This window comes from Ipomoea nil, unplaced genomic scaffold, assembly GCF_001879475.1.
Source record: "Ipomoea nil cultivar Tokyo-kokei standard unplaced genomic scaffold, Asagao_1.1 scaffold0418, whole genome shotgun sequence".
NCBI classification, from domain to species: Eukaryota; Viridiplantae; Streptophyta; class Magnoliopsida; order Solanales; family Convolvulaceae; genus Ipomoea; species Ipomoea nil.
The window spans coordinates 1,397,638-1,412,140 of record NW_017616846.1 but is presented as its reverse complement, the minus strand read 5'-3'; the positions used below and the strand labels follow the sequence as shown (position 1 = coordinate 1,412,140).

The following is a 14,503-nucleotide window of genomic DNA, read 5'->3' as shown; positions in this document are numbered from 1 at the left end:
ATATTTTGATCTCTGGTTCACATTGCAAGGTAAACCTGGGTCCACATAATAATTTGCCTGGAAATACTTACTATGGCATGGGCTTGCAATATAGTCACACAAATTTTTTTTAAAAAATGTTATTTGTTGAAGTGGAATGCAAGCCTTTCATTATTTTCAGGTTGCAACTATTGTGCAAACAGTTTTTGGGTGTTACTTTTTTGACTTTTTTCCATACTTATTACATACTTTATAATAATTTTAGATGTTATTATTATTATATTTTGTAGATGAGTTCAAATTTAACAATGTAGAGAAAATAGCATAGTTTTGAATTGTAAATATTAAGATATAATAGTAAGATTTATTTATTAAAGTAAATTGCAGGGATAAAGATAGTCTAAGTAACTTTCATTATTTGCTACATTGACATGATACCACCGTAACTTTATCAATATTCCTTATCACTGAAATGACACATTCTAATCACAATTATCTTTAAATAGCTTTGAATTAAAACAACCACATATACTTCTAATCTAGATAAACAACCACATATAACTATCATCTTCATTTATGTCTAGACAATGGTTACCATGATTGCCTTTGTCTAATTGTGGCTTCAAAAAATAGCCATGGTGATCTTCAAATATAACGATAGGTTTTTGTTTTGTTTTTAATAGTGGTTATCTAGTTAGGAATGGATTTTTATTTTTTTTTTTTCACTTTAACTTTAACTATTTCCATATCAGTTTTACAAAATCATCATTAAGAAAATATACTTAAGGTTATGATATGTCAATGATATTGATATAATGAATTAGGAATCTTATTAAATTAGTTGTCTAGAATTATATATATTTATTAGTAATAGAAATTTTGGTATTAGAATCTAACAATTCAAACACATTATAATCCACGTAAGAGAAGTGATTGAAGAATGGATTAACAATTCTTTATTATCTCAATCATTCTATTTATAAAATAACTCTGGCATGAAAAAAATCAATATAATCAGTGTTTTACCTCTAAATTGGACCAGTTCGACTTAAACGAAGATTAGTATATATTCTTTTTTCCTCGACTAAGTTTTCCCACAAATTTTTTCTAACGATATTTTTAATGAGACATGAGTGCAGTAAGATAATGGCCAAGGGGAATGTTATATATATATATATATATATTGATGGTCATTATTGCATGACCTCTCTATTGCCACCTCTTCATCTTCTTCATTTATGTTGTAGATATGAAAAGTTGAGTTTATTTCTTATATATAGGATCATATCTTTCATTTGTAATTAATAACATGATGTACATATTTGAAATTATCAATAAAAGATCATCTCCTTTCTCTCCATATCCTCTCTATTGTTCTATTATTTCACAACATGTATGTACTAAACGTTTGTTTTTTAATATACTATCTAAAAATGAACATGTTGTACATTAAAATAAAATTTCAATATACTAAAAATGGTGTTCATATTACAATGTGAATCGTGATTCGGAAAATAATTTGGTAGTAAATATAATGATGCAATCATTACAAAGTGTCATATTTGGGCGATTTTTTCCCCTAATTCCAATGGCTCGATTACATGATTTTCAGTTCAATTAACTAACTGAATTCTGGCTACAAAGTACAAATAGACAAGTATTTTAAGTCTTACGCCGCTAAAATTTTCAAATACAATTTTAGTTTGTCGGGTCGTTATTGCTCTTGTGCATGCACCGGGAGCCAGATGGCATTTTTTATATATTCAGACCAAAATTTTAAGGATTAATTAATTAATGTTCTTAAATTAGTGCAGCAGGCCGTTGGAACCGGAAGCGCAAGATTTGGCGTATTTTAAATACCCGACGAATCTGCCCCCTAACCAATCATAACAGTACGCGTGTCTCCTTAGTTAGGGCATTCTCAATTATGGGGCTTTGGTATAGTTTTTGAGTGAGTTTTTGTAAGTGTGATTAGGAAATAGAAAATAAGATATGAGAAAAAAAAAAAAGAAAAGAAAAATTAAATTATAAAAAACAAAAAAAAAAGCATATTTACACGCCGTCGGAGCAAGAGTTGCCCTCACATGCATGAAGCTCAACTTTTTCTTCCCACCGTGGGATCCACACCACTGCAAAATCTTGAATGCTTGCAAGACCACCCCCAAACACTCTCTCTCCTCCCTTCTCTCTCTTCCAACAAAGCATTGTAACATCAAAACCTGTGCAAAATTTCCTTAATGGGGTTATTCTTATACAAAAATGTACAACCGGGTCATCTAATTAAAAAAATTATAACTACATCTCTGAACCATTTAGAGGGGTGTTTGGTTCAAGTTATATACGATAACTAGGTTATATTTACTTGGGAATATAAGATTCTCATGTTTGGTTCAGGTTATGTAATTTTCTCAGAGAATATCACATAATCTCCACATTAAGTTTTTAGCTATTGAAAGGGAATGTGAGATACCCTCCAATTTCTTAAGTGATCTCACATTCCATTGTGTACATACCTTAGTTTTAAATCAAACACAGGAATCTAACATGCCCTAAGGTAATCTAACATTATGTGAACCAAATGCCCCCTTAAAGTTATGCAATTAAATTAAATTGAAATTGACATGTTCGACCAGTTATTTTTGTTAATTTATATAATTTTTTAAAATAATTTTAAATTTGATATTAAAAAAAAACATTTATTGATTTTTTTTATAAAAAAATTTAAGTTTAAAATTATTGTTATAATGTTAAAAACTAAAATTTTAATAAATTAATTGTTACTTCAGTAATGACCGGTAAAACAAGTTAATTTTAGTTTTGATGGGGAATATACCCCGGGTTCAGGCTCTCCGTACGCTCCGTGCTCTTGTTTGGGTTTGGATCAAACAGTTCGAGTTCTGGTGCACGGGTCAAAGTTAAACCCGCCCATACTTGGGCCTATAAAAGGGGCCTTGACCCTTCATTTTGGGGTTGCTCCTCTCTCCTCCCTCTATACTATCTCTCTCTCTTTATACTACTCTCTCTAGAGATTCAAGAACTACATTGAATAAAAGACATTTATGGGGTTTTCCCCTTGTGATTATTCTACAATTCTCATACTTGCTTTATACATACATACACTCCATGCAATTATCTACATCAGGTTTAATTGCATAATTTTAGGTAGTTCATGGATTCAATTGTAGTTTTTTGTAGTTCGATAGCTAATTGTTTATTTGTATATAGTTTAGTGGTCTATTTGAACATTATTATTATTATTATTATTATTATTATTATTATTATTAGAGAAAATTGTAATTTTTGTCCCTAAGTTATGGAGCAATTGTAACGTTTGCCTCTACTTTATGGACAGTAAAGAGGCAATTAAGATCGGACAATATTACATGATTTTTAATTTTCTTATTAACATGCATGAATAGTTGATACCAATCACAAGGTTACAAAAGTGGATATGATCATATGACCAAGTAAAATATATACAATGGATAAAATAGGAAAACCAAGGGAAAATATGGCCATATTGTAGGACGGGGAATTCAAGGCAACTACTTTTCCGCTCATTTTCCTTATGAAGAAGGGATTTTATTTAGAATGTTTTAATAGGCCCCGCATTTCATTTTGAGGGTGAATTATTTTTCACCATTTTAGTAGAAATTATTTGCATAAAAAGTTACTTTCCACAATTCCACGACTACCGTCATCCCAAACATGTTAAATTGATTTAATTTTTATTGTATCAAGTACTTTCTTTGGGAATTTTTAAATTTTTTTTTTTTTCAAAAATAAAAGTTGAAAAAAAAATAATAAAGTTTAATTGACACAATAATCTACAGAGTAATACCCAATAGAACAAGCCTAGAGAGTAGAGGGAAGTGTGCCTTTGCCTATTATCTTCCACACACTAATCCACATGTACTCTTGTTGTAGTTATTTAGAGAGTTCCAAGTGCTCAGTACTAGTTAGTGTTGAACTGTTGATCTAGAAGTAGAATCATATAGTCTAATATATATATATATATATATATATATATATATATATATATATATATATAAAGAGCACATGTGTTTATGCAGTTCGAAGTAACCACTTCTACATCTACAAGGCTCCCAACTCGGTAAAGGCCTGAACCACTATCACTTTTTCAAGTACAAATTACAAAATGGTGAGGTAAAGACAATACCAAGAATCCATCAGATTCATGTAAGAGCATCATGAACCTTGACTAGCTCGTGGATTGATGTCAATCAACTCCACCGTCGACTTAAGACCCCCCTCCAACAATGCCGCCACGAAGTGTCCCTCCATGCGAGTCATTGCAACACCCAAATACGTCTTGAACCAAGACAATAATCACCACAAGTCTTTTGCAAATTTAGACTCAAAGTTTCATATGAGACTTGTGAATTGTGATCTCTATTAACTTAGAGAGAGAAAACGTTAGAGACGTGTTTATGATAACTAGGCACTCTACATTTTTTCTCCTAAATTCCAGACTAAATAGGATATTAATCATGTAACGACAGAATTTTGTTATTAGAACACCTTTTAGAATATTCTCGATCTTCAACGAATTCCTAATTCCTTCGTATTTGAATCTTAACAGTGTCTTTGTCACAACATCTGTACCTTGAGTTTCCTATTGCAACCAATACTCACAAAACCTTTTATTCTAGCTATGTAATACCACAACCAAGTACAAACACCTAATTTAAGATATAACACTTCTTATAGACTATATTTTTGCCAATAATTAAACCAACAATAACCTAAATAAAAAGTATAACATTTACAAGACTTGTAGTCCACTTAATAATACATTATCATCTCATAATCTTTGTTAGGTAGTGTAACTTCAAACCCCCATTCATGGTCTAATTTATGCTATTAGAAAACTAAATAAAGATCATGCATTTATTTGTACACTTAAAAAACATAATTATTTTAACCAACATAGTTGGCATGGTGGTTCAGCACCTCGTCCCTTAAGCATGAGGTTGGGGCTCCAATGTGAATGAAGCAAACCATTTGATCAATCCTCTACCACTTAGTATGCTGACCGTTAGTATGGAGGATTAGTCTTCTGACTATCGGCAGGAGGGATACCTTTGAAAAAAATAATAATAATTATTTTAGTTGAATTGAATTAAGCGCAATCATAGTTGCTCCAATCAATTAGTCCTGCCCCCACACAATTATTTTAGTTCCTAGCAAGAGAAGGTCATAATTAATAATCTATTAAAAGAAGTCCTGTTCATGGAAAGGTTTGCTACATACAGACATACAGTACGCACTGCACATTTGAGACATGATTTTCACCTTTTCTTTTACATTGTTTACAAATCCTCCGTATGTATACCATTTTAGTTTTGATATTCAATTCACCTGGTATAATATTTTAAAATTATGTTCCACCTCGTATTCTTAAAATAAAGTTATGGGTAGAAATTAAATTTGTAATTCTTTTTTCTAGAATTATTCTAATTTGTAATGTGTGAAATGACAAGGTCCACATAAACAAGAAAGAAGAAACCAAAGTGGAATAGAAGACTTTGGCAAGAATGCTTACACAAGATCCAAGTTTAACACAAAGGTGTCTCATCTAAGGGGAATTGTCACTCGTAGAAGCCGAATCCAGATTATTCCCTTATTTGTCATTTTAGTTTCTTTTTTTTTTCTTTTTCTTTTTTTTCTTTTTGTCAGATGTGTCGATGTGTCTGAGTAGACCTTAACGGTAGAAGTCGCCTTTTAAGTCCGTATCAAGATTAATCATCATTCCCACTTTTAAAGTTATATTGATTACAAACTTATTGACTCAATAGAAGCGTTGTTGACTCTTTGTACTTCATTAAGTTGAAAAAATATATTTGAACAGATATTACAATGTAATAGAGTCAATAGCATTAAAAAAAAAAAGTAATAACGTTTATTATCATTGGGATAGACTAAATAAACCACTTGACCCACCACTAAATAAAAATGTAAAAGGATAAAACACCGTAACGCACGTGGTTACTGGTTAGGCACCTTCATTAACGTCGGTTACAAAATTGAAAAATTGCCTTTAACGGTTTCTTCCATTCTGATAAGAAGAAAGCAGAGAACCCAAAGCCCGTGGTTCTCTCTTTCCCCTCCAATTTTCGCTTTCTCCTTTCGTTTTTGAGAGGGTTTTTCGCAGTTCACATTCCCCTCTGTTTTCCTTCTTTCTGTAAATTCCTCTTCTTTTATTTATTTAATTTTCGCAGTTTGTCAGACAACTCAGACAGAGTCACATGGAATTGGAAAACATGGTCGCTTTGGTTTCACGTACCGGCCGGCATTTGCAGCGTTACGACAACGGTCGCCGTCAAGTCGTCGGGTATTTCTTCTCTTCGTTCCCCATAAACAAAACTAGAAATTTGTTGGTTTGTAATTATGCTGTTTGGGTGATTATGAATGTAAACAGCCATGTAGAGATTTTCTGTTTTCTTTTATCTGTTTTTATTTCTCGCGTAAGAAGGGTTGACTTGTGATTGAACATTGGGGTCTAATTTTTACTTCCCAGTTCCAGATTAATGCCATAGTTGAGAGTATTTCTGCTCATTTTCGTCCTCATAATGTTCTGGTTACTGGTATGGCTTAGAAGATTTCTGATTGAATACTTGTATGCAGTATAGCTTTGTCATCTTCAAAGATTTATGGGAAGAAAAGATTAATTACTCTTCTTAAGCCTTTGTGTACTTATCATCACCTTAACTTTCCATGGCGTATTTTAAAGATAAGTAAATTAGGATAGTTTCTTGGATTCATAATTGGAGAAATTGCGTGGACGTTAGCACAACCAGATGAAAGATTGGTATTAGATAGAGCATCGCTGTCAAGTGGTACGTCTCACAGTTGTGATTTTAGCAGCATCATTTTTACTTAATTTTTAGCTGCACCGTTGACTTTGGAGTACTTTTAGAAATAATTGCAATTCAAATTAGAAACTTGAGAGAAAAAAAAAAAAGATCTGGGTTGAAGATCAAAAGGTAGAGATGTGATATATTCATCTTCTTGATTGTAATTTTGGTTGGGAGTTAAGCCTTTCTAACTGATTGTTTTAGAGTATTCGATCTATTGTAAATCATATTGTGGGTTTCTAAGCTTCTGTTTCTGACTGTGCAGATGTATCCCTTACAGATACAAGGATAGGATTGACACATCCCCGTTGAACGAGGATGCCTTTGAAGTTCTTGTCATTAGTCCGCAGAGAAAAGGCAAAGGGATGTTGTTTCCCAAGGTAATCAATAATGTAAACTCAATGTATGGTTGTGCTTAATATAAAACAAAAACGCTGAATATTGTGCAACAATGTGGGGAATTTCACTGTTTACTTAAAAATCTGGGTGTGTTATGCCAGGGAGGCTGGGAAGCAGATGAAACAATTGAAGCTGCAGCACTGCGAGAGACTATCGAGGAAGCTGGGGTGCTAGGTGATATTGAGGTTAATCTCCCTTTTCCTTGTATATTCCATGATCTCTTTGTGCTTCTTAGCTTTCAACCCAACTTTATAAATCAGATTAAAACGTTATTGTTTAACCTTTATATGAGATTGCATCTGTCAAAGAAGAATGAGAGTGTATCTCTCTAGCCAAACTTGGATAGCGGTTCTTTGTGTTTGTGTTGAAAAAGTATAAACCATGTTACTTTCTGGGAATTGGATTGCAGTGTAAACTGGGAACATGGAGCTTTGGAAGCAAGAGAAGTGGCATTGCCTGTGAAGGGCACATGTTTCCCATGCTAGTCAAAGAGCAACTCGATTGTTGGCCTGAGAAGAAAATCCGTCAAAGACACTGGGTACGCATAGTCACTTGGTGTAAAGTGCACACATAACTTGTACAACCAATAATTGATGAATAAATAAATCGAATTTTGCAGATAAGCATCAGTGAAGCTAGGGAAGTTTGCGAGCAGGGATGGATGGTAGAGGCCTTGGAATCACTAGCGAGCCGGCTAACAAGGCAAAACAGGCAGAGCAAAACGGGCATATTTTCAGGCGTGGAGCGTAGCCAAGGGATGCTTATGCGGTTGAGGTGTGGGGGACAAATACTACCTCCTCCGCCACCAACTTCTGCAGAAGAAGCATAGTCAGTCTTCTCGGATTGATGAGAGAAGGGTAGAAGTTTGTGTATCTAAGCTAGGAAGATGAGGTAAAGTAATGTGTAATTTAAATGGCAAAATGTTTAAAGGTATGAAGGTTAGGTAAGTGAAGCAGCATTGAGCTCAAAAGGAGTCCAACTTGAAGAAAATGGGAGTTTGTAGAGAGTAGTAGGGGTAAACCCCCCTAGTTTTTCTTCCATTCTCTGATAATTGGAGCCGCCGAGCCATGTCCTATATTACTGCAACTTAGAGCTAAGAGCTGCCAATGTGTTTTGGAATTGGAAACAATTTCTTTTCAGTACAACTGCCATGAACTAATTAATTAAACTCCTTAATTTGCTCTCTATCCATACACTACATTGAATGTTGCATTGCATATATATATATAGCTATTCACATCAACCACTAGCTTGAAATAAACACTCCAGGTTTCAAGACTAGGTTGCCTATAGTCGTCATTAAATCTGATTAACTGTTAGTTATAGAACAATGACGATACCATCACAAAGAGGTAAAGCAATTTAAGTTGCCAATAGTTAATCGATTTAAATTAAGAAGGCTTAATCAAACTTGTAATATTGTGGTTTCCATGTCAACACGTACTAAAATTGTGTATTTATACAAGTATGGAGTAATAATGTAATATTTATGTTTATAGAGAAAAATAAAATAAAAATGGGGGAAAAGAAAGGGAAGTTAAAAGAGGTGCCAGTCTGTTAAATCTGAAATCCCTACATAAATACATATGCCTCTCAGTCTCCGATACCTTCTTCGTCTTCAACTTTACTGAGAAAACGCGATTGTACGTCAAATCGGAGATTTATCAATGGCGTTGGAGTGGGTGGTGCTAGGCTATGCTGCCGGAGCAGAGGCTGTCATGCTGCTCCTGCTTACCTTCCCGGGCCTCGATGCGCTACGCAAGGGTCTTATCACCGTTACTCGGAACCTGCTCAAGCCTTTCATGTCGATCGTCCCCTTTTGCCTCTTCCTGTTGATGGACATATACTGGAAGTACGAGAACCGTCCAACCTGTGAATCCGATTCCTGCTCCCCCTCGGAGCACCTCCGCCACCAGAAATCCATCATGAAGTCCCAGCGCAACGCCCTCCTCATCGCCTCCGCTCTCATCTTCTACTGGCTCCTATACTCCGTCACCAGCCTCGTCGTCCGCATCGATCAGCTTAACAATCGCATCGAGAAGTTGAAGAACCGCGACTGATTGATTGATTGATACATCTGATGGTTGGATCGGTCAATTTTCAGATCGGATTGGCCCCTCTTTTGGTTCCTGTTTGCTATATGGAATATGATAAGTGTACTGACTTGGCTTACTTTCCATTGCTGCTTGTCCAATTTTGGAACTCTTTTATTTTGTCAATTACAATGATGTCCACAATATGATAGTATAACGAGCTTAGTTTTCTATGTTAATATTTTGTTTTTGGCCTTATGTTTTTCCTATGGATTGTTTCTGATGGTTGTTTCTGATGGCATTGCTGATTGCTGCTAAATGCTAAATTGGGAATGATTGCTAAGCATAAGCATAGCTTTCAATTTGCTAAGCTTACCTTTAGATTCAAGGTTTGTTGTGGCAGGAAAAATTGAAAACAGAATGATATTTTTTCTGTGGTTCTCACTGGCCATATGTTAAGTTGGTTGTTAAGCTTGAAAGATACATGCAGTTAGAATTGAGAAACTGTGAATTGGCTAAATCCAGCTGTTAACCTTATGTGCCTTAATTAATGCTATAATGAACTAGAATTGGCATGCATTTCCCATAAGAAGAAAATTCGTGTTCTGGCATTGCTCATTCTGAAGCTGCCACTTGCTTTGTCTAGGATACTTTGTAGTAACAGTTGGTAGTGTAGCATTTGTTAAATCATGTTCAAATAGGAGTCTCTTGAGCATGGAATCCATGATTTGATGAATATGATGATAAATTAAATGGTGTCACTGATTCAGGTGTATAGAAATGTTGCAGACAACAATGGTGTGATCTTTTATATACATTAGTAAGTTATGATGTGAAATAGTGAAAGTGCCAGAATGTGTATTTGATATTGTCAGTTGTCCTTGTTGGTTTTTGGAACTATATGATTTTGCAATAAACTTTGTTTCGCCTTCTTTAACGTTAACTGTTGAGTTTTTGCTATGGTTTATAAAAGAAAATGTGTATTTTGGGCACACATGCAGACATGCTCTTTTCTTATTGCCTTGATCAATTGAATTCTAGTTCCTAATAGATTTGACCTATGTATACTGTTTTATGTGAGTGTTCAATGATCTGTCTGTTCTTTTTTGTCTTTGGGTTTAGAATGTTTGATAATCACACATTTGTGACTTGATGGTAAACTACTTTTGTCGCGCCTCTTGAGTGTTTCTTATTTGCTTTGTTGATTCTTACATCTTGCATGAATTGTGTGCATTCATTGATCAAACAGGTAGAACAATAGTCTGAAATGTCTGTTTCTATGAGTATGCAAACCAGTTACATGAGATGGTTTTCTTCTTTTTCTTCAAGCTTAAGGTATCTGGGAAGATTGCCTCTTTTTCTTGCATTAGTTAGATTCCTTTAATGTGTCGGTTAAACTAATGTGGATCGTGCAGCCTACATTATAACTCCTTTAATGTGTCATTACTCAATTGTTATACCATGGAATAGGGTTCATATTGCATTGTGAATCCTGATACAAAAATTCTATACATTCCATTAACACATTTTGTACTTACAGTTAACAATTTTTGCGCATGTAAATTATCAACGGTATGTACATAATGTGTCAATTAGATACAGAATTTGAAGGTTATTTTGGACTAGGGTCTACAATGCAAGGTAGACTTTGGTCCACGGTATAATTTGCCATCATTACTAGTATAGAAAATGTTTGTTCTGTGACATGGGCCGACACTAATGTGGATCGTGCAGCCTACATTAGAACTACTTGTTATAGGCAAATTATATCGTGGACAAGGGTTCACAGTGCACTGTGGACCCTGATCCAATACACAGAATTTGACTTCATAATGCATAGAATTTATGTTCATAATGCACATCATTCATGTTCATAATACACACACATAAACACGATAATAATGAACATGAATTCTGTGCATTATGTTAAGTGTTTGTGACCTCAGCTATATAATGCATAGAATTCATGTTCATTATATTGTGTTTATGTGTATCTGTATTATGTGGACCCTGGTCCACAATATAACGATTGCTTGTTAAGCTGTATCTTCTTCTTAACCTAATAATTATCTTGGATTCCTTCAAACAATTGTTATACTTTGGTACTTTGGTACTTTCCCTATAGTCAAGGGATCATTTTGGTACTTTACTCAAAATATAATTAGTTAGATATTGAAATACCCCATTGATAACCAATTTGATCCCTCAAATGTTTTCTAATTGTCAATGTAGTTTCTAGTTTTTAATTTAAACCAATTTAATCATTGAATTGTTTAAAATTTCGTCAATTAAACCCTTTCAGGGACCAAATGGTGATTTTCACTTTTTTAAAATTTCATCAATTTGATCCCTGAAAGTGTTTAATTGACGAAAGTTTAAACAATTCAATGATCAAATTAGATGAAATCGAAAACTCTAAAAGACAGTTGAAAAACAATTAAGGAATCAAAATGTTGATTTCTCCTTGCCTTAATGAATTGAATTCTAGTTTCTAATAGAGTTCACCTATGATGGTTGTGTTCGTTCTTTTTCTACAAGCTAAAGGTATATGGGAAGATTATTGCTATTTTTTCTTGCATTAGTTAGATTCCTTTAATGTGTGATTCCTTATATAGAAAATGTTTGTTCTATCAGATGGACCGACATTAATATGGATCATGCAGTGGCAGCCTACATTAAAACTACTTGTTATTGCTTGTTGTATCTTCTTCAATTCTTAACCTAATATATAATCATCCTGGCGGATTCCTGCTTGTCACTTTGTGTTTAATGCCTTGTCTCTTGCAAGTTGTTAGATCAACCAAAATTTCAAACAAGTTGGGCTTGATGTGTTTGTCACTTTGTGTAATTTAATGCCTCTCTTAGAAAGGTGTTAGATCAACCCAAAATTTCAAGAAAGTTGGGCTGGATGAGTGGATGACAGGCTTGTTAAGGGCAAATTCAGTGCTGTGTGGACTATAACAAAAAGTACATTTTTAATATACCAGATGTACATTATTTGTGTATTGAATATACATTATATAAAATAATGTACTTTCAATACTTAAATAATGTCATTTCCCTGAATACAATGTATATTATTAATATTTAATATACTAAAAGTACATTATTTTATAACATACAAAATCTACCACAGTTTGTGTGGACCATGGTCCATACAATAATGATTGCTTGTTAAGGTTCATTATTAGTATATTAAATGTTTATTTTTATTATTGAATATTTTTTTTTGTAGAAGATTCATTTTTATGTATTGAACGACTCTTTTTAGGTATATTACTATACAATAGACTTTTAATACATTTAAAATATCTTTTAAAAAATAAATATTTATCTGTGATCCATGTTGCAAGGCTATCGATAAAGAAATTTTTTGAATTTTATACATCAAAGTACAAAATGATCAAATTAAAATATTATTTTATTATATGCACGATCCAGAGTGCAAAATTTGATGATGTTTTTATAGAATATTAATTGAGCAAGCAAAGTAATAATTAATGAAACGGATGAGACGTTTCTTTCCCTGTGGCCGACACATTTACTTTGCCCACATGATATGATGGCCCCTGGCACCATATGTCCATATATACATTTTCACCTTCTAAATTAAGTATGAGCACATGCGTTTTTGATAAGTAAAATATGATATACATATCTTGTCAAATCCATTTATGGGACCATTCACTTTATAGAAATTCCATAAAATATGTAATTTTTTCTTCTTCAATCGACTACTTTTCACACATTATATAAGCACTGTACCTTTTATTTATTTATCTATCTATTTATTTATTTATTTATTTTATAATGATCGCAATCACCATAATACGTAAAAATAATGTTTTGTGTCCAACATGGTACATGCATAATCTTTTTAAGTAACATCTATCTACTCTAATAAGAATCAATAAAATTAAGCCTATAACAAAAATTAAAAAATATTGGTTCAATTGTTTGTTGAAATGAATGTTTTATATTATTTTGATTTTAGTTTTTTTTTCCTATTTTACCCTCTATTATAACATTTACTTTTCCTAAATATCCATGCATTCTGTTAGTGTAAACTTTAGAAACAGAATATCTCGTTAACTATTTATTATTCTTAACTTATTTATTTTCATAAGGAAAGTCTTAAGTTCGAATTTCATTCCATATACTATGAATATGTTAGCTAGAATGTATTAAAAAAATATAATATGAAATTTAACATTAACTTTAGTCAATTAAAGTTAGAGATTCAACCTGTTGGGAACAATATTGCGTAGAGGATTGCTTGTAGGCAGAATGTGATCTGGAATTGCAACAATTGTCTGTTTCTTCAAGTCCGACCCCATCGTATTAGGTATCTTAATTTAACTTTTAATCATTCAATTATCATAATAATGTCATATTTAATCAATTACCGTACCATTTAATTTGAACACATTGAACATGATTGCATATTCTAAAATATATTTATTTAATTTAAAAAGAATTTGGTTGGGTGGCAAGTGGCAATGATAGATGTGAGTTGGATTGGTGGTCCCATTGCCAAATAAAGCATCATCGATCATATCTTCCATTTTATAGTTTATAAATTGAATTGAAGTATGGGGCTCAAATCCTTTTGTACCATTTCACAATGGTGGGGTTAGTTGTAGACCTTACAATTTTACAGTTTTCTGCAGTTGGCTTTTGGATTATCCTAAACGTTTGGTCCCCATCTCTCCTCATCTCTAAGCTCTGTATACCTGTCAATCTGCCAACCAACCATACTTTATACAACGTCTATCATATATTTTTCATAAAACATTTACGTACTTACATGCAAAATTTTACCGTGTTAAACAGTATCATCATATTTTGTATTAGATAAAATCATATATTTTATTTTAATTGCATTAGAATCACATATAATGCATAGTTGCTATGGATATAAAAATACTAATGAGAGAATTGTCTTCATTCTGAACCCTTAATCTGATCTGGATGATATTAAACCTTATTTTCCAGGGCCTCCATAGAAGCTCAATCTCATGACCTTCCACATGAAAGAAGTCACTACATGCCATCTGAGCACAAGATGCTTGACTTTCATAAATTTGTTTATTAAGTCAAATGGTTAATATATTTGGGACAAGCTTGAGAAGGTATGCACTATTAATTTTGAATATTCTTAAAATGTTGTATATTTTATAAAGTTACATACTATACTTTGGCAGATGCACATAA

The 14,503-nt window shown here is 33.0% G+C and overlaps 2 protein-coding genes across 2 annotated transcripts; both read left to right on the top strand.

Annotated features, from left to right (window-relative positions):
• The first annotated feature begins 6,030 nt into the window (after window positions 1-6,030).
• Window positions 6,031-8,443, top strand: LOC109172740 (nudix hydrolase 18, mitochondrial-like). The gene is made up of 5 exons (XM_019321984.1): window positions 6,031-6,334; window positions 7,123-7,237; window positions 7,358-7,441; window positions 7,666-7,794; window positions 7,876-8,443. Exons 1-5 carry the CDS (start codon window positions 6,249-6,251, stop codon window positions 8,083-8,085), a joined length of 624 nt encoding a protein of 207 aa, XP_019177529.1. The 5' UTR covers window positions 6,031-6,248; the 3' UTR covers window positions 8,086-8,443.
• A 411-nt stretch (window positions 8,444-8,854) lies between these two features.
• Window positions 8,855-9,544, top strand: LOC109172741. The gene has a single exon (XM_019321985.1). It carries the CDS (start codon window positions 8,924-8,926, stop codon window positions 9,314-9,316), a length of 393 nt encoding a protein of 130 aa, XP_019177530.1. The 5' UTR covers window positions 8,855-8,923; the 3' UTR covers window positions 9,317-9,544.
• Window positions 9,545-14,503: the final 4,959 nt, after the last annotated feature.

Coding starts and splice junctions, on each gene's coding strand:
- LOC109172741 (XM_019321985.1), top strand. CDS start 8,924: ATGGCGTTGGAGTGGGTGGTGCTAGGCTATGCTGCCGGAGCAGAGGCT.
- LOC109172740 (XM_019321984.1), top strand. CDS start 6,249: ATGGAATTGGAAAACATGGTCGCTTTGGTTTCACGTACCGGCCGGCAT. Junction 6,335..7,122: donor GGTCGCCGTCAAGTCGTCGG/GTATTTCTTCTC, acceptor CTGACTGTGCAG/ATGTATCCCTTACAGATACA. Junction 7,238..7,357: donor AAGGGATGTTGTTTCCCAAG/GTAATCAATAAT, acceptor GTGTTATGCCAG/GGAGGCTGGGAAGCAGATGA.